Source organism: Mobula birostris, chromosome 29, assembly GCF_030028105.1.
Source record: "Mobula birostris isolate sMobBir1 chromosome 29, sMobBir1.hap1, whole genome shotgun sequence".
NCBI lineage: Eukaryota > Metazoa > Chordata > Chondrichthyes > Myliobatiformes > Myliobatidae > Mobula > Mobula birostris.
The window spans coordinates 17168087-17188315 of NC_092398.1; the positions used below are offsets into that span (position 1 = coordinate 17168087).

The following is a 20229-nucleotide window of genomic DNA, read 5'->3' on the forward strand; positions in this document are numbered from 1 at the left end:
AGGTGGATACAATAGGGAATTTAAGAGATTCTCAGACAGCTACATGGAGCATAGAAAAATAGAAGGCAGTTCGGGCAGTTCTAGGTAGTTTGGTGAGCAGGTTACATGGTCGGCACAACATTGTGGCCCGAAGGGCCTGTGATTTGCTCTGGGTTTCTATGATTCTATTATTCCATTATTAGTACCTCACCACTTCAGCAACCGGACCTTTTAGGCTCTCTACCCGTCGCCACTCATCTAGCAATCTAGCATCTGAGATGTCTGTTTTGCCCAAGTTTTACATTCCTCCTCCCCCTCCAGGGTAGGCTTCACTCCCGAGTAATTCTCAGCTTATGGTAACTTTGACTCTCTTGCACCAGACCATTTAGTCACCAGGGATGTAAGGGCCGATAGCAACTCGGAATTTTCACCCCTCGCTGGAGTACTTATTAGACTTTCCACATCAAAATACTCCTTCCCCTCACTCCGTAGAAACAAGAGCAAATTGTCTTTAAAGTCTTCGCCTTCAGCTACGGAAAACTCGACTTCCAATTCGACACCCTCGGGTCTCTGGTCCCACCTCTCCAGGGACCCCAAGTGTACCAGGCAGGTCCACTCCCGTTACTACAGCCCCAGCCTGAACTAATGCACATTTTTCCCCATCGTTTGCTCATACTGCCGCTCCATCATTGTAACTTTGCCTAATGCACTAACAGTATTTAAAATCCTATCAACAACTCATATAAGCTGCGAATATCCACCAAACCCAGAACACAAACATTAATTACAGGTAATGTCTTTGAATCGCACCAACGCTGAATCCCTGCGGCGCCCATAACCATGTATTTTAACCACTTTCCAGGACAATAGCTCAACACAAAATCATTAATCAATTATTAGTGCAATCACATAACGTTCAGCGAATTCAATCCAGGACGATACCCGCCCCCCCCCCCCCCCACAATGAAACTCATTTCTACTGGTGATCTTTGAAAATGCGGCTCGTTAGCCCCTGGCTAACAGTCACTGAACTCCACGGCAGGGAAACCACCTTTCCCAGTCACGGTTTTGCTCCCGCCAAACTCGTGAGATTAGGATGTTTCGCCCACTCAAAACCCGGTTTACGTGAATGAAGATCGTACACTGCATACAATTATAAATAAACTATATTCAAGAATGTTAGCTTAAGCAAAGAGTTATTAAAGAAAAGAAAGGGGGAAAACAAAAAAAAACATTATAATTAAACAATCAGATGTGCACGCTGGAGCTCAAAACTTTCAGAAACCTTTGTTTTCAATGTACTGACTGCACGAACTCTTATTCATCGCTCCCCGATAAAATTTCCCTCCTTGGGCTCCATTGGATCATAAGTTCCCACCGAATCAAATTCTACGGCCAGTTCTCTCGAGCTCCTCCTCTCTCCATCTCCCGCTGATAAAGACATCGGCCAACCTTAGTGTCCCTCACAAAATCGACCTCCAGCATTTTCAGTTCCACCATCCTGATTTGATGACACACTTTCTTAAGCATCCCTTATCTTTAACGGTACCCCCAACGGGCTGAACGCAGAACAGACTGCTCTTAACAGAACTTCTAAAATGAAATACCTATAACATAGCAGTAAAAATGTGAAGCAGGTTGTTACAGCTGTTTATGTAATTCTTCATGGGTTGTGTGGAAAAGTAGGTAAAAGACTTTCGTCATTACTTTACCAAGTCATACGTGAGCGCCTCTCTGAAGAAAAAAAAAGTGAAAAAACGAAGTAGACCTGCATCTCCCCGCTGCCATAGTTTTCTTTGCATTATTTTTCAAAGTTACAAAACATAACGCAAAATTCGATTGCACTTTAATTTCTCAATTTCATCCCCATTTCAGATGAAGACTGCATGAATGTGTTGACAAGATGATATTTAAACTATACAGTTCTGCACTTTATTCTTATTCTTTGTTTTTGCATATTTAATTTGTGTATGTAGTTCAGGTTTGAAATTAAAATAAGTGTGGAGGGAAATGGCAGTGGTGGATTCAGACTGACATCCGTCCACCGGGTCTTCTTCCTTTGAAAGCTGAGGAAATTCAGTATGTCAACTAAGACTCCTGCAAATTGCTACAGCTCCATCCTCCAGAAAGGGGAGCATTCCAACTGGTTGGAATGGCGGCTCCGAAGTGCAGGGTCACAAGAATATGCAAAGGATTTGACAGATACATGGATGGGAGGTGTATGGAGGGATATGGTCCGTGTGCAGGTCAGTGGGGCTAGGCAGAAAATGGTTCGGCACAGCCAAGAAGGACCAAAAGGCCTGTTTCTGTGCTGTAGTTTCTATGGTTCTATGGTTCTATGATTCTAGACTCGCACAACTCCATCTCAGGCACATCCATCCCCACTATCAAAGACATGCTAAAGAGGCGGTGCCTAAGGAAGACAGTATTCATCACTTAAGGACCCTCACCATCCGAGGCATACCTTCCTTTCATTGGAACGAATCGACACATAGTGCATTAGGAACTGATTCCTCCCGTCTGGCATCAGCTTTCTAAACGACACCTGAATACTACTACGTTATTCTTCCCTTGTACTGTTTATTTGCCTGCTTACTTATAAATGATAACAATTGTTATGTCCGTACTGTGCCGCAGCCACAAAACAGCACATTTCACGATATATGTCAGTGATAATGAACCTGATTCCGTATTTAACTGATGGCACCAGTACTTTAGTTCCATTATAAAGAAGATACAGCAGTGCCACTACTTTCTTTGGAGTTTGCACAGATTCGTCTTGTCATCTAAAACTTTGGCAAACTTCTATACATGCGCAGTGCGGAGTATCCTGACTGGTTACATCGCAGACTGGTATAGAAACGCCAACGCCTAAGATCGGAAAAGCGTACAGAAATGGTCAATACAGCAGAGTCCATCACGGGAAATCCCTCAACCCTAAATTGAGCACATCCACAAGGAGCACTAACGCAAGAAAGCAGCATCATCAAGGACGCAAATTATGCTCTCTTCTCGTTGCTGCCATCGGGAAAGAGGGACAGGAGTTGCTCCAGATCGGAAAACCTTCATTATTATCTTCTTACTGCTGTTAATATTTGCACTATTGCACCCCTATCCCATTGGTTCTGGCTTTTTTGGATTCCCTGTGGATTCCCTTGGCTTCTGGCACAGGGCTGTATGTAGCGTTACCTCAGTACTCCTCTCCCAAAATAAGAACTTGTTTCTGATGCAATTTCTTTATTGTATTCCCTGCAATAGGTTATTTTAAACCAGCACCAGATAGCTCATTCAGATACTGGGCTCAGGTTACTTAAAACAGGCATTAGCCTCTCTTCCACAAAGCGGCAGCGGGTTATCGGTAGAGGGCGTTGTTACTACTTCTTTCAGTGGCTTGAATCCACCCATCCCCGAATGAAAAGCAGTTCAGGAAACACGTCGTGGAAATGTGTTCGCAGAATAGCCCCACGGAATTACCCTCCCTCTTTCCTTCCACGAGAGAGACTGCATGTGCTGGGAACCTGGAGCAACACACCTACGCACATATACACACACACACACACACACACACACACACACACACACACACACACACACACACACACACACACACATACACACACACAAGCGCCCGCACACACGCAATGCTGGAGAAACTCTACAAGTTGGATAGCTTCGAAGGAGGGAAACGGACCTTCGACCTTTCAAGTCGACGTGCTTCATCACAACTGGAGCAGGGCACTAGGGGGAGATGATGGGCAGGTGAAGAAAAAGGAACAGGTACAAGGGGAGACAGAATGGGGAATGAATAAGGAGAGAAGGAGGAAATACAAGAAGTTAGAGAAATTGGTGTTCACGCTGTAATGTTGGAGGCTACCATTAACGATAGTTTTCAGCTAAATTTAAAAGATATTTTATTCTTTAACACAAGCAAGCATGGACATTGAATTCAATAAATTTACATTTACCATACATTTGTTAAATTTGTTGGACATTAAGTTTCATGCTCAACGAATCACAAGCAGGTTTCAAAGTCCTGGCGGTTGACAGTGTTTACAGGAGACCGGTGCATTGCAAAGGGGTTGTTGAATGCTCAATCCCGAAAATTGTAATACACACCGTTTAGGTTTTTGAAACGTTGTCACTGTAGTACGGGGGAAATCTGATCCATCCCCTTAAGCGAAATTATGTCAATTCCCTATAAATTACAGAGCAAAACCAATTGTTAGACAGAGTTCACCTCAAGTACCGAAATATAACCAGCAATCAGACCCTTCATCGAGTCCTGAACGCGGGTCTCGTCCCGACATCTCTAGATTCCTGCTGCAAGAATTTTTTTTTTGTCTGAGGCCTCTGTTCGTCAGGGTTGCGTTCTAGGTGCCTGTGCAGTACAATATGGAGAGCAAGCTACATGAATCTGTTGAACCCAAAGGAAAGGTAGAGACCAATACACTTTGGCACCAGCAGCATCGCAGGAGTTGCCAATCACATTGATCTTAACGTAATACTTCCTTAGGGACTCAGCTCAGGAATTGTCCCCCGGTATTTACTGCCGAAACCTTCAATATAGCTGCAAGGCAGCTGAGGCTTGAGATCAGAGTTTTTGCTCTCCTAATTCACCTGACGACCACGGCCTATGAGCCCCATCTGCCCGAAGCGGTAGGTTTTAAAGCATCAGTAACCAGGACGATAACGTGGTTAAGAAGGATTATAGGGTTCTTACTTTTATTAGTGGAGGAATTGAGTTCAAAAGTCAAGAGGTTATGTTAAAACTTTATAAAACTCTCGTTGGGCAACATCTGGAGTATTGCACACAGTTCCAGTTGCCTCATCATAGGAAGGGTGTTGAGCCTTTGGGGAGGGTTTACCAGGATGCTGCCTGGCTTAGTGGACATGTACTATCACGAGGCTGGATAAACATGGATTGATTTCTCTGTAAGGCGGAGGCAGAGGCGCCATCTGACAGAGGTTTACAAGATTATGAGAAGCATAAGTAGGGTGGACATAGAGGATCTGTTTCCAGTGGTCGAAATGTCTAATACCAGAGAGCAGGTATTGAAGGTGAGAAGCGGTAGAGTCAAGGTGAATTTGAGGGGTAAGTTTTTTTTTTACTCATAGAGAAGTGGATTCTTGGAAGGCGCTACCTGGTATGGAGGGAAATACATTAGAGGCTTTTGAGTGACGTTTGAATAGGAACATGCAGGTAAGGAAAATGGAGGGATATGGACATTTTGCAGGTCGGAGGGGCTACTGTTTGGATATTTTATATTTGTTTTTTTTTTAACTGGTTCAGCATAACTTTGTGGGCAGAATAACAATGTTCCTGTGCTGTACTGTTCTATGTTCCATGCTGTCCTTAAGTACAAACGATTCCGCTTGGCTTAGTAGCTAAGCCACACATGAAGGCCAGGAGGTGTACGTGGTGGTGGGAGGCAATCTGAGGCACACTCCATTAGGAGAATTTAATAGGAAGTGGGAACTTATCCACGTTACTGCCGCTAGCACTCCCTCCATTACACATGCACTTATGTGTTTGTGCTTATAATAATCATCTCGGCTTGAATTCACCTGATTCTCCTGCAATAATTTTAAATGTGCGAGCAAAGGATGTTTTTTTAAAGTATCACAAACACGTGAAAATTTGCAGATGGTGGAAATACAATGTGGCACACACAAAATGCTGTAGAGACTCAGCAGACCAGGCAGCATCCATGGAAAAGAGTAAAGAGCCGACGTTTCAGGCCAAGGCCCTTCCTCAGGAGTCAGAGAAGTCAGAATAATATGGTGCGGGGAGGAGAAAGAAGTACAAATTGGCAGGTGATAGGTGAAACCGGTACAGGAGGAGGGAGTAGAGTAAAGTGCGAGGATGTTGATTAGTGAAAGAGATCAAGGGCAAAGCAGATGGAACCAAAGAGTGGAAGACCATTGGAAGAACCGAAGACCGAAGGCCATTGAATAAAGGAAGAGGGTGGAGCATCAGAGGGGAGTGATGGGCAGGTAAGGAGAGAGGGAAACAAACATGTGAAAATGGTGAAGGAGGTGGGAAATTACCAGAAATTCGAGAAGTCAATGTTCATACTATCAGGTTGCAAGCTACCGAGACGGAATATAAGGTGTTACACCTCCAACCTGAGTGTGGCCTCATTGCGGCAGTAGAGGAGGCCATGAACTGACACGTCAGAATGGGAATGGGAAGTAGAACTGCTATGAGTGGTCACCAGTATATCCTGCTTTTTGTGAAGGTGCTGGGAGGGTCTTCACATCTGTTTCGGGTCTCACCGATATACAGGAGGCTACGCTGGGAGCACCGGATAGAATTGATGACCCCAAGAGATTCTCAGGTGAAGTGTTGCCTCACCTGGAAGGACTCTTCGACACCTTAATGGTAGTGACGGAGGAGGTATTGGAGCAGCTGTGGCACTTGTTCTGTTGCAAGAATCAGTCCTAGGAGGGGAGTCACTGTGGAGGAACGAGTGCAGAAGGGAGTCGCGTAGGGAGTGATTCCTGCAGAAAGCGGAAAGTAGGGTGAGAGAAAGATATGCTTAATAGTAGGATCCCCTTGGGAGATGGCGAAGATATGGAGACCTATATGCTGGGTGCAGAGGCTAGTGGAGTATTAGGTGAGGACAAGAGGAACCTTATCCCTGGTGTGTCGGCGGGAAGATGGAATGAGACAGATGAGCGCCTAATGGTAGAGATACGGGTGAGGGCAGTATTGATGGTGGATGGAAGTAAGCCCCTTTCATTGAAGAAGGAGGACATATGCGAAGTTCTGGAATGAAAAGCCTCATGCTGAATTCCGACGTAGATTGGGAGATCGGTCCGCCGATCACCTTTGCTCCGTCCACCACAAAAAGTGGGATCTCCCGGTGGTCATCCATTTCAATCCTACTTCTCATTCCCATTCCGGCATGTCAGTATACTCCTACGATGCGGCCACACCGATGTTGGAGGAGAAATACTTTATATTCCAACTGGGTAGCCTCCAAAATGATGCCCTGAACATCGATCATTCGAACTTCCGGTAATTGACTTGCCTCTCCTCCCTTCAGCATTCCCTGTTCCAAATTCCCATTCTCACCTTATCTCGTTACCTGCCCATTTCCTCCTTCTGGTGCTTCTCCCCTTTCCATTTCTTCCATGGTCTTCTACCCTCTCCTATTTGATTCCCCCTTTCCCAGCTCTTTATTTCTTTCACCAAACAGATTCCCAGTACTTTACTTCACCCCCTCCCCTTCTCCCGGTTTCACCCATCACCTGCTGCCTTGCACTTCTTCCTTCCCTCCCCCCACCCCCACCGTCTTACTCTGACCTGCTTTTCCTTTCCAGTCCTGAGGAAGGGTTTCAGTCCGAAACATCAACTGTTCATTCTTTTCCATAGATGCTGCCTGGCCTGGTAAGTTCCTCCGGCATTTTGCGTGTATTGCTTTTTAAAAATGTTTTCCATCATTTCCTGCCCGTCTACTTAAGCTTATTCAATTAAAAGAGAATATTTACTCGCACAGATCACACCGGCATCTTCCCCGTGACCGCAGTTGTGACTCTCCCATCCCGGGAAGGCGCAGTCCCAGAGGAAAAGTTCGTTTCCCTGGCACGCCACATCGTCCATCCAGATTTTGCCGCTCCCTTGCCCGAAGTGTGCTCCCGAAAGAACCCAGGTAGGAGCACCACAATGCAGCTGACTGCAAAGCACCTTGGCGTCTTCATTGTCCCAGCCATCGTCACACACCGTCCCCCACTGCCCGTTATGCTTGACCTCCACTCTTCCTGAGCAGCGATCGTTGCCACCAACTAGTCGTATTTGCTCTGAAATAAAAAAAAATCAGGAAGAAATTGCACGTTAGACACGGATCTCGTATTGTGTTTTTTTTTGTAAAAGGGCAGAGCGATGTGGTGGAGAAAGTCTGGGTCTTCTCGCCTACTTCTATGACATCTCAGCAAAATCTAACGTATTTTATACAGACAATAAACAGAAGCGATTCTGCAAATTTCATTCCAGCACGTCAACCAGCATCTATGGAAATGAATAATAAGTTGACGTTTAGGGCCGAGACTCTTCATCAGGAATGGATAAACGAGTGGTTGAGTCTTTGAAAGTGAGTCCGTAGGTTATGGAATTAGTTCAGTGTTGAGGTGAGTGAAGTTATCCGTGCCGGTTCTCAAGCCTGATAGTTGAATGGTGATAACTATTCCTAAACCTAATGGTGTGAGACCTACGGCTCCTATACCTCCCTCCCTTTGACATCAGCGAGAAGAGAGGTAGGCCTAGATTTGGGCGTCCTTGATGATGGATGCTGCTTTCTTGCGTCAGCGCACTTTGTAGATGTGCTCAATGGTGGGGAAGACTTTCCCTGTGCTGTACCCATAACTTTTTGTAGACCGTTCTAGGGCATTGATGTTTTATACTAGCTCATGATGCAATCTGTCAGAATGCTCTCCACCTTCGATCTATAGAAGTTTGTCAAAGAGTCAGATTACATGCAGAAGCTGCGCAAACGTCTTAGAAAGCAGAGGAGCTGCCGTTCTTTCTTCAGAATGACACTTACGTGCTCGTCGCAGTACAGATCACTTGTAATGATAACAGCAAGGAATTTAATCTAATTGACCTGCTAAACACAGATGTAATGAAAAACTAACTTACTATAGCATCACAGTCATATACAATTTTATTGTCAACCTTTCCTATCCATGTATTCAGACATTTATAAAATTAGGGAGATGTATCTCCTGCATCGCAACTCCTTGGACACATCCATAGGTCCTGACAGTGTGCATCTGGGACTTTGTGGAAGGCTAATGAAGAAATTGGGTAGGCCCATGCAGAGATGTTTTCTTCCTTGTTAGCTACCAGTGAATCCCTGATGATCAGGCAAAGGCTTTATGTTGTTCTGATGTTTACAAATGGCAAGTCAGGGAACAACAGGCAGGACAGCCTGACAACAGTAGTGGACAGGTTACTGGAACCAATTCTGAGGGAGAGGATCTACCACCATATTGGATCTACAGACTCTGTGTGTGTGTAGTGAGCATGACTTTGTGCATTAGAAATCGTGCTTAGCAAACCTTCTGGACTTTCTTCAATGGGGATGTTTGACAAATTTGGGTTGTTTTCTCTGGAGTGGCTTCCCTTTGTTCCATCGTCCATTCTCCTTTCCGATCAAATTCCTTTTCCAGCCCTTTGCCTTTTCTGCCTATCACTCGCTACTTTTTACTTGATTCCCGCTCAGGCACTCTCCCATTTTCACGTATCATCTTATAACTTGTCCTCCTTCACCTCGCCTCACCTATTTCTGGCATCGTAGCCATAAAATCATAGCATCATAGAAAAGTACAGAACAGAAACAGTCCGTTCGACCCAGCTAGTCCATACGATCCATTTGAACGGAGTACTCCCATCGATCTGCACCGGGACCATAGCCGACCATACCCCTGCTATCTGTATGCCTATCCACATTTCTCGTACAGGTTGAAATCGCGCTCCCATGCACACTAGTGCTGGCAGCTCATTCCACACCCTAATGAACACTGAGTGAAGATGCTTTCCATCATGTTCTACTCAAACTTTCCACCTTCCGCCTTTAAGCCATGCTCTCTAGTAGTAGTCCCACCCAACCTCAGTGGAAATAGCCTGTTTGCATTTACCCTATCTATACCTCTCGTGATTCTGTATACCTCTTTCAAATCTCATCTCAATCTACGAACTTCCAAATTTACCCTACTTGTAGATTTTTCTGACCCTTTCAACCTTATTACTCAGTGCCCTACCGTTCACTGTGTAAGACCTATCCTGGTGGCTCTAATTTGGAGTGAAACCAAGTCTAATTTAGTTTGCCTCTAAATCACTCTAAATCACCCTATTAATAGCGTCGTACCTTTTTTTATTTCTCAGTTCCACCCATAACGCCTCACTTGACGAGTTCTCCAGACTGTCTTGACATTTGAGCATTTCCGTGACATTCTCCCTGACTAGTAAAACCCCACCCCTACTCTTCTACCCCCTCCCTCTCTGTCTTAAACAACCGACGCCCAGTATATTGGGCTGCCAGTTCTGCCCCTCCTGCAACCAAGTCTCACTAACGTCTACCATAACATAATTCCAGGTGTTTATCCTTGCCCTGAGCTCATCTGAATTTCCTACGATACTTGTTGCATTGAAGTACGCTACTCAGGAAATTAGTCACACAATGCTCGAAGGTTCGATTCCTGATTTTGTCGTAGGTCCTAACAATATCTGTCTCCACAACTTCACTAACTGTTCGGGCACAATGGTTCCCATGCCCCTACAACTCTAGTTTAAACCCATGCAGCACTAGCAAATCTTCCCTCTATGATATTAGTCCCCTTCCAGTTCAGGTGCAAGCAGCCTTTTCCATATAGGTCCCACGTTTCCTAAAAGAGGGCTCAATGATCCAAAATCATATGACCTCCCTCCTACACCAACTGCTTAGCTACGTATTAAGCCTAGTTTTCTATTTCTGGGCGCACTAGCACCTGGTACATGTAACAATCCTGAGATCCAAACTCTGGAGGTTCTGCTTTTTAATCTAGCACTGAAATCCCATTGCAGAACCTCGTCATTCTTCCTACCTATGTCATTGGTGCCTACATGCACCACGACCTCCAGCTGTCACCTCTCTGTCTTAAGAATACGGAGGACCCGATTGTTAGATTGCCCGGGCTCTGCCACCCAGGAGGCAGCGTACCATCCGGGAATCTCGTTCTGAACCATAGCACCTTCTTTGTCTTCCCCTAACAATGAATTCCCTCTCCCTACAACTCGCCTGTTCTCCCCCCTTCCATTCTGAGTCGCAAGATTAGACTCAGCGTCAGAGAACTGATCGCTGTGACTTTCCTCTGCTAGGTCAGTATCCTGTTTTTGAAGGGGATGGCCATAGGATACTCTGAATTGGCTGTTTAACTCCTTTCCCTTTCCTGACTGACTGCACCTTGGATGTAACGACATCTCTATATGTCTTATATTTCATCCCCTCAGCCTTCGGAGTAATCCAGTATTTATCCATCTCCTAATCTTGAATGCGAATTGTTAGAAACTGCAGCTGGATGCACTTCCCGCAGGCGTAGTCACCAGGAATAATGGAGGTCTCCCTGCCTTCACGCATGCAGGAAGAGGAGCAGTCCATTATCCTGCCTGATATCTTTATTGTTCTAAATGAGAAAATAAAAAGAAGGAAAAACAACAAACTGTGGAGGAAAACTACCTATAGCTTTCCTTTGTCTTCTCTCACTGAAGCCTTTCCTTGGTGAAGCTTCGAAGATTTTAAGCCTCAAAATCGCCACTCTAACTCCGACCACTCAAATGAAGGCCGCTCAGACAATGGCCGCTCAACTTGCCCCTGCCTAACTTTAATTTATTCTTTCCAATCTATTTCGAATTCTGATTGGTCGCTACTCAAAGCTTCAAAATGCCACGAGTCGCTGCCTTTTCTATTCAATTGGTGAACCTGACTGAGGGTTCCAATCATCGATTTGCCGCTGCTCAAAGCACCAAACCACCTCCACCTTTCCCAGTCTGGTGAGGGTTCCAGCCAGAAGCGTCGACGATTGATTATTTTCCATACAAATTGCCTTATCTCTTGAGTTCTTCTAGCATTTGTTGTGAGTTACTCTTGATTTACAACATCTGCAGAATCTCTTGTGAATGCATTGTTTGCATCAAATCAAGCCTGCGAGGATTGTGCAAAAGTAGCCCGCAATTATTGCCACGTTTGTTTCGCAAACATAGCATGACCACAAATTACTAAACCTAACCCTAACTGTACACCTCTGCTTCTTGCTTCTGGCCATGATATCTGAGACATGTATGTGAGGCAACCACCAGTGAGGACCTTGCTCCATACAAGAGTGAACACCTGATTTCTGTTTTCTCTGTAATATTCAGTAATTAATCTTCTCGCTTGACAGTAGTCCCTCAGACAGGAATGCTCCCTATATTTGCACTCCGTTTTGCTCTGCCAACATTACAATTTGCTACTTCTATATAAATAAGTGCAAATACATCTCGTGAAGAATACGACGCGCCATTTATTGTCAGATACTGTTCAATACTTCTCTGGGGAGCGGCACCTTGTCGTGATGGAGAGACTTGTGAGTTCCTGAGATCCCGAGTGTGAGGTTGGACGGAGTTTTGCCATCTGGTGCTTGGTGCCTGTTAGATTCACGCATGGCTGTGAGATCAAGCGGGAGTTTACAGAAAAAGAATGAACCAACCACGATCTCAGCTGCAGAGCTGGAGGAAGATGATGACACATTACAACAACAGCGAAGGCAGAGGAAGGGTGCAGCAGTGCAGGGTCACCAGTGGTCTTGTATTCCATGCCAATGGTCCCTGACTCCGATCTGTCAAGAACCGTTTGGTGTCTATCGTTGCACCAGCCTCTCCACATTAAATAAAGTCACACACAGCAGACAAATATGCTTTAAATGCTGGCAACTAGGACTAACAGTGAGACATCGTGGTCAGCCCAGATAAATCTGGCAGAAATTTGTTTCCGTGTTGTGTAGTTATTCTACACTATGGGAGGAAACGGTTCTAAGAGTAAACCTAGCAATTGGTGGGTAAACTGATGGTAAGTATTCTTAGAGATGGTATATATAATTATCTGGATAGACAGGGTCTGATTAGGAACAATCAACATGGATTTGTGCGTGGAAGGTCATGTTTGACAAATCTTATTGAATTTTTTGAAGAGGTTACTAGGGAAGTTGACGAGGGTAAAGCGGTGGATGTTGTCTATATGGACTTCAGGAAGACCTTTGACAAGGTTCCACACGGAAGGTTAGTTAGGAAGGTTCAATCGTTAGGTATTAATATTGAAGTAGTAAAATGGATTCAGCAGTGGCTGGATGGGAGATGCCAGAGAGTAGTGGTGGATAACTGTCTGTCAGATTGGAGGCAGGTGTCTAGTGGTGTGCCTTAGGGATCTGTACTGGGTCCGATGTTGTTTGTCATATATATTAATGATCTGGATGATGGGTTGGTAAATTGGATTAGTAAGTATGCAGATGATACTAAGATAGGTGGAGTTGTGGATAATGAAGTAGTTTTTCAAAGCTTGCAGATAGATTTAGGCCAGTTAGAAGAGTGGGCTGAAAGATGGCAGATGGAGTTTAATGCTGATAAACATGAGGTGTTACGTTTTGGTAGGACTAATCAAAATAGGACATACATGGTAAATGGTAGGGCATTGAAGGATGCAGTAGAACAGAGGGATCTAGGAATGATGGTGCATAGTTCTCTGAAGGTGGAATCTCATGTGGATAGGGTGGTGAAGAAAGCTTTTGGTATGCTGGCCCTTATAAATCAGAGCATTGAGTATAGGAGTTGGGATGTAAAGTTGAAATTGTACAAGGCATTGGGAAGGCCAAATTTGGAGTATTGTGTACAGTTCTGGTCATCGAATTATAGGAAAGGTGTCAACAAAATAGAGAGAGTACAGAGAAGATTTACTCGAATGTTACCTGGGTTTCTTCTCCTAAGTTACAGATAAAGGTTGAACAAGTTGGGTCTTTATTCGTTGGAGCGTAGAAAGTTGAGGGAGGACTTGATAGAGGTATTTAAAATTATGAGGAGGATAGATAGAGTTAACGTGGATAAGTTTTTCCCATTGAGAGTGGGGAGATTCAAACAAGAGGACGTCAGTTGAGAGTTAAAGGGCAAAAGTTTTAGTGTAACATGAGGGGGAATTTCTTTACTCAGAGAGTGGTAGCTGTGTGGAACGAGCTTCCATCAGAAGTGGCTGAGGCAGGTTCGATGTTGTCATTTAAAGTTAAATTGGATAGCTATATGGACAGGAGTGGAATGGAGGGTTATGGGCTGAGTGCAGGTTGGTGGAACGAGATGAGAGTAAGAGTTCGGCATGGACTAGAAGGGCGGAGATGGCCTGTCTCCGTGCTGTAATTGTTATATGGTTATAAGTATGCTAACCCTTCTCCGTTCTGTTCAGCAAATATGACCATTCACTCTCCTATCAGATTCTTGAAAGAGAGAGAGAGAGAGAGAGAGAGAAATAGAGATATAGAGACAGCGAGAGACAGAGCGAGAGAGAGATTCATGTAAGCATACAGACTGAGAGTGACACAGAAAACAGACTGACAAACAGACACAAGCGGATAGACAAGTCTCACACACACACACGCAAACAAAAACAGTGTATGTTAAAGACTTAGAGACTGCTTGAGAAAGAGAGAGAGGAAGAGAGAATATGAGAGAGATTTATAGATAGATAGATAGATAGAGAGAGAGAGGGAGGTTGGGAGCATCATTGGACATACCACGTTGGAATTCAATAATATTATGAGAGGCCTTTCGTTTGTTGCGATGTCGCAAAGCCGAGGGTTCGTAACCAACAGACCTTCAAAAATAGTCTTACCTCATTTATTATAAATGATTTATTTTCTGGCAATGCTGTATTTAACTTTTCAATGAAGTGTACACATAGATTGAAAGATCACCATTTTAGCGGCGACCTATTGCACAGCAAGGTGTTACACAAAGTTTTCACATCACAGATCTCCCATATGGCACTCTTGTAACACAAAGTGCAAATTAGTTACAGGTATATAGTGAATTTGGCGTGTGGCCAGGATGCGCAAATGTGGGGCATGATTTATCTTTAATGCGCATATTTTTAGGAAAATTCCCCAAGCATTTTATTTAGACATAAGAAGTTCTGCAGATGCTGGAAATACAGAGTAATGCATACAAAATTTTGGAGGAACTCAGCAGGTCAGGCAGCATCCATGAAAATGAACAAACACAAGTCATTTTTCAGCTCTGGAAAGGAAGGAGAAAACCCAGAAGAATCTTCTCCGTGGCTTAGTAAATACAAAGAGTTCTGAATTTTCCGTCTATGTGCTTGTTACAACCGGAGTCAAGGGTAAAGCAAGAGATATCTATATGCTGGAAATCCAGAGTTGGTCGGTTAAAAGCTATCGATCTTACAAAAGCATGGGCTGCCGACATTAGCTCGCCAGAGTCCTCTGTCCTGGGCCGGTCCTTCACGATGTCCCCAAGTGTCACCCACCAGCTTGCTGTATCTTTCCCCTCTCAGGAAATATCTTTAGAGCTTTATTGGCATTTCTGTAATGCAGTACTGGGTTTTTACAGGATAGCGTTGCCAACCTCTCTGCTTTCTCATCCAGCCTTGGAACAGACCATAACGGAGTTGGAAATCCAGAGCAACAAATACAAACTGCTGGAGGAATTCAGTCCTGATGAAGGGTCTGGGCCTGAAACATCCACTCTTTAGTCCTTTCTATAGAATCTGCTTGACCAACCCAGTTCCTCCAGCATTTTGTGTGTGAGATAATGATGAAAATTTTGACTTGCCATGATGTTTTCCACCTGACAACAAGGTGGTCATTGACACCAGACGTCATCAACAATGTCCATTTCAGCGCCTATTGTCATTGTGAGATGACCACAGTAATTGGAAGTAACATGATTTCACCACGGCCTTTATACCACAGGCAAATCAGAGATTAAAATTCCAAGGTTATGTACTTGCCTTCCGTGCAGTTCACTCCCACATCTTCTCCGTGACCGCAGTTGTTAATACCCCATCCTGGGAAGGAGCATTCCCAAAGGGACAACTCTTCTCCTTTACACGCGACATCGTCCATCCAGATTTTCCCGTTCCCTTGCCCGAAGTGAGCGCTCCGGAGTGCTGCAGTGGGAGGGCCACAACCGAGCTGTTTACACACGACTTTGGCATCCTTCATGTCCCAGCCATCATGGCAAACGGTCCCCCATTCTCCATTGTAACTGACCTCCAATCTTCCTGAGCAACGATCGCTGCCACCTACTACCCTTATATCCATCTCTGAAATGACAGAGAAAGTTATAATAATTAATTAAAAATGAGTACATAATAATTAGAATATATTAACAACATCCCCACTATTCCTTGATTGTGGCCAGTGTGGTCCAACTTAGAGATTGGTCGGGGTCGACCATGCATGTAACATGGTCCTAGTGGTACGCATGCCACGGCGGTTTGATATGAAGAGCAAGCTGTTGCCTATGCAGCAGGCTGTTCCTCTCCATGCCACATATGAATCGAATGGAATGGCAGAGCCAGACACAATTTCGCACCAACGGAGTCGCGGGTGTCGCTAGTCAGCGATGAACACAACATTGGACTGGCCAAGGGACAGAAACTCCTGATTTATCCTCGAGGATTTTTTCGCGAGGCTTTCCCCATGAGTAGGTATAGCCGCAAAGCAGCAGAGGTCTGAGATCGGAGTTTCCTTCTCCGAGATGAGTTGGCAACCAGATAACTGGTTTTCAGACACCAGTAACCTCCCTTTGCATCTTCTCTTTATCGGAGGCTATTTGAGGCGCACGTATCTGGGAGTATTTACTAAGTATCTGGAGCTTATCCCCACTACCCTTCCCCGCCTCACCCCTCACACCCCTCCCCATTGAGAAACCAGCCATTGACAGGACAATTGTCTCATATTGTCTCTCTATTGTAATCGCTGTAGCCTGCAGTGAGTCTCTGTCTTCCCAGACCAACCATTAACAGGACTACAGTTTCATATGATAGATGTGACAGAGAACCCTGGACTCTGCTGTACCCCTGGCATTCAGTAGCAAACAGATCATCAGTAAACGGTTGCTCCAATTTCGGGAATAAATTCCATGTTTCAATTGCTACGCCAATCACCGCCCCCCCCCCCCCCGGCACCAACAATTATCCCACGGTCAAAATCATCATTTGGTCTCAGTAACAAATGAAATTCTTGACGATGTCAACATGCATTTATGCATTCAGCTGCTGCCACGTAATTGGCTGATTAGATATTTGCATTAACATGCAAGTGTACAGGTTTACCAACCAAAGTGGCCATTGGGTGAAAAACGATCTGCGAGGGGCAGTAGATTAGTTAGGTACAATTTCAATATTTAAAAGCCATGTGGACAGGTACATTGGGAGGAAAAGTTCAGGGGGTGTGAGCTAACACGGGGGGGGTGTCACAAGTACAGATATTCATCGTGATGCCATGGGTCATTTGGGCTGTATAACTGTGACTCCATGGATTTATCTATAAATGCCCATATTCATTTACTTATTTAGAGAAAAACGCGGAATATACCCATCCGGCCCATCGAGACACGCTGCCAGCAACCCCCGATTTGCCCTTGCCTAATCACGGGACAGTTGAAAATTAATCACTAACCTGTACATCTTTGTACCGTGGGATGAAACCGGAGCACCCGGAGAAACGCCACGCATTCTACCGCGAGAATGTACAAACCACTTACAGAGGACTCCGGGATTGAACTCCAAACTCCACGATACGACCTGCAATAGCGTCGCGCTACAGGATACGCCATCGCGGCTCCCCGTCATGACTTTATGACTGAGAGGTCATTTGTTAGCGAAAGAAAATATGTTGATTTGAAGTAGAATACCATGATAGCGATTAATGAAATGAACACGGGTGTATTACCTGCCTCACAGATCACAGCCGCATCTTGCTGATGACCGCAGTCATGGATCCCCCAACCGGCGAAGGGGCAGTACACAAGAGAGGATTCTATTCCACTGCAGGCCACATTATCCATCCAGATGTTCCCGCAACCTTTCCCGAAGTACGCTCCGCGCTTTGCTGTAGCATGACTGCCGCAGCCCAACTGTTTGCAGACAACCTTCGCGTCTTCAGGGCCCCACTCGTCGTCGCAAACGGTCCCCCACACTCCATCGTAATAAACCTCCACTCTTCCAGAACAGGCGTAACTACCGTTCACCAGCCGCACTGCCGATTCTGAAATAACATTGAAAGAAACATCGGTCGTAACCCAATCATTCTGTTCACATCTCTCTAGGGTGGCAAAGAGTGCGAGAAAGAGGGCAACACAGGCACAGCGAGAACAGTGAAGCTCGCGCGTATAGAGAGAAAAAGACAGACAAAGTAGGGGAGCTGAATGGTTGGATTTTGGAAATAAAACACTGTGTGTGAATGTGTGTGTGCAAGTGTGTGAGTGTGTGTGAACGTGGTTCTGTGGATTTGAGAGAGGGAGCGAGAAATAGAGAGGGAAAGAGTGAGCTAGAGAGATATACGCGTCGGTACCTGTATGTGTGTGCGCCCGCGCGGGGGGGGGGGGGGGGGAGGGGAGTTGTGAGTATGGGTGTTCGTGTATGTGTGTGTGTGTGTGTGTGTGTGTGTGTGTGTGTGAGAGAGAGAGAGAGAGAGAGAGAGAGAGATGCGCGGGAGGTGCGGGGAGAAGACTATTGGTCAACCAGCTCCACTCCAACGAATTCTGCACGACATATAAAAAATAAGCAAAAATCAGTCCCGCTGAACATTGATGTGGTGACTTATCCTGGGGGTGCAAGTCCATTGCTCCATGAAATGACATCACGACGATAGGCTGAGAAGAAGGGGCATATCAAGACTGGCACCAATGGTCGAGGTTCTAAGTATAACAATTGGGAAATCATGTTGAATTTTTATTAAACATCGGTGCACCAAAGTTGGAGTTCTGTGCGCAATTCTATTTGCTGCACAACAGGATAGATATGTAGACTTACACACCATCTGCCATTTATCCGCCCGTATCTGCACGTGGTCTATACCCCGCTGTGTTGTTTGGCAATCTTCTGCACTCTCCACACTACCAATCTTCGTTCATCTTCGAACTTCCTAACGCACTCAATGCGCATTTTAATCTAAAGATCCGGAATGTACTGGCTCAGAAGTGCGGGATGACTTTACGTCCAGAACACAAAGGAGACCCTAGCCAACAAAGCTGACCTGATTGTCAGAAGTCATTTATTAGTCCATATTACCATAAGACATAGGAACAGAACTAGGCGTTTGGCCCATCGAGTCTTCTGCGGCATTCTATCATGGCTGATTTACCATTCCTCTCAACACTGTTCTCCTGCATTCGTACCGGAACTTTTGACGCCCTTACTAATCATTAACGATCAACCTCTGCTTTAAATATACAGTTCCCTGTAACAAGGCCCCCACAGCTGACTGCGCCAACGACTTCCACAGTCCAACCGCCCGCTGGCTGAAGAAGTTACACTTCGTTTCTTTTCTAAATAAACATCTATTTTTTCTGAAGCTGGTCGCTCCGGTCCTAGATTCTCCCCACTATTGGAAATATTTTCTCCACGTCCTTTCTACCTAGGTCTTTCAATATTCAATAGGTGTCAATCAGACCCACCCTCCTTCACTCTTCTAAACTTGAAGGAGTACAGGGCAAGTGTCATTAAACGTCCCTCATGCGTTTACCCTTTCAATCCCGGGATCATTCTGGGAAATTTCCGCTGGACACTCTCCAACGCCAACTTATCAGATATGGTGCGATTAGACTTGTACACCTGTTTGAATGGCCTAAGCCCCTATCCCTCCCTAACTCACCGGCAAGCTCTCATCATGCACTGGTCACTTTTGATCTTTGATTGCTGCTGTTTCACTTATTTATACTACTGCTTGCTATATTATAATCGTGTAGTGTAGTAACATTATAGTGTAAAACATGCACCAGTCAACCTGTCAAGCTTCAGGCCATGTCACACAGGGATTTGTGTTAATATTATTTTTGACTGCAAGTGCTGGATCGTAACTGCTGTATATTTCCTTTGTGTGACTATATGTACGGTGTTTTGCGCATTGACCCCAAGGAATGATGCCTCGTTCAGCTGTATCCATATGTGTAGTAGAATAACAATAACCTTGAAGTTGAAAACTTTTCACAATACTCTAGAGTGGCCTGAGCAATGCTCAATATTACATCGTTCATCGATTTGATACTAGGCAAGTCGAAATAGAATGCAACATTGCAATTGCCTTCCTTAAGACCCCTCGAGATGAAAGTTAATCATTAGGTTATCTTGAACTAGGCCTCTCAGGTTCTTTTGCAACTCCGATTTCTAAGTCCACTCCCCACTTAGAAAATTATCTACGCCGATATTCCTTCTACGAACGTGCATGATCATATACTTTCCTACTCTGCATTATATCTGTCACTTCTTTGCCCTATCCCCCAACCTTTCTGAGTTCCTCTGCAGACTCCTTGCTTCGTCACTACTTTCACTACTAAATTTGGATTATCCGCAAATATAGCCACAAAGCCATAAATTCCGTCACCCATATTACAGAGAAAGTTAGCGATTGAACATGATTGATTCGAATGTAAAATGCATGAGGACTTCAGTTGGTCGGGGTCGACCATAGATGTTGTGACCCTGCGGTCTATGTTATACGCAAGCTAGT

At 44.9% G+C, this 20229-nt stretch overlaps 1 protein-coding gene across 1 annotated transcript in view; it reads right to left on the bottom strand.

Annotated features, from left to right (window-relative positions):
* Window positions 1–3873: 3873 nt before the first annotated feature.
* Window positions 3874–20229, bottom strand: part of LOC140189902 (scavenger receptor cysteine-rich domain-containing protein DMBT1-like) — a 46537-nt gene continuing 30181 nt past the window's right edge. Inside the window, exons 8-11 of the mRNA XM_072246242.1 lie at window positions 17452–17766; window positions 15504–15818; window positions 7474–7782; window positions 3874–4174 (exon numbers count right to left, since the gene is read on the bottom strand). Of these exons, the coding sequence (XP_072102343.1) occupies window positions 4167–4174; window positions 7474–7782; window positions 15504–15818; window positions 17452–17766 (947 nt within the window). The 3' untranslated portion in view covers window positions 3874–4166. The remainder of the gene's footprint in view (window positions 4175–7473; window positions 7783–15503; window positions 15819–17451; window positions 17767–20229) is intronic.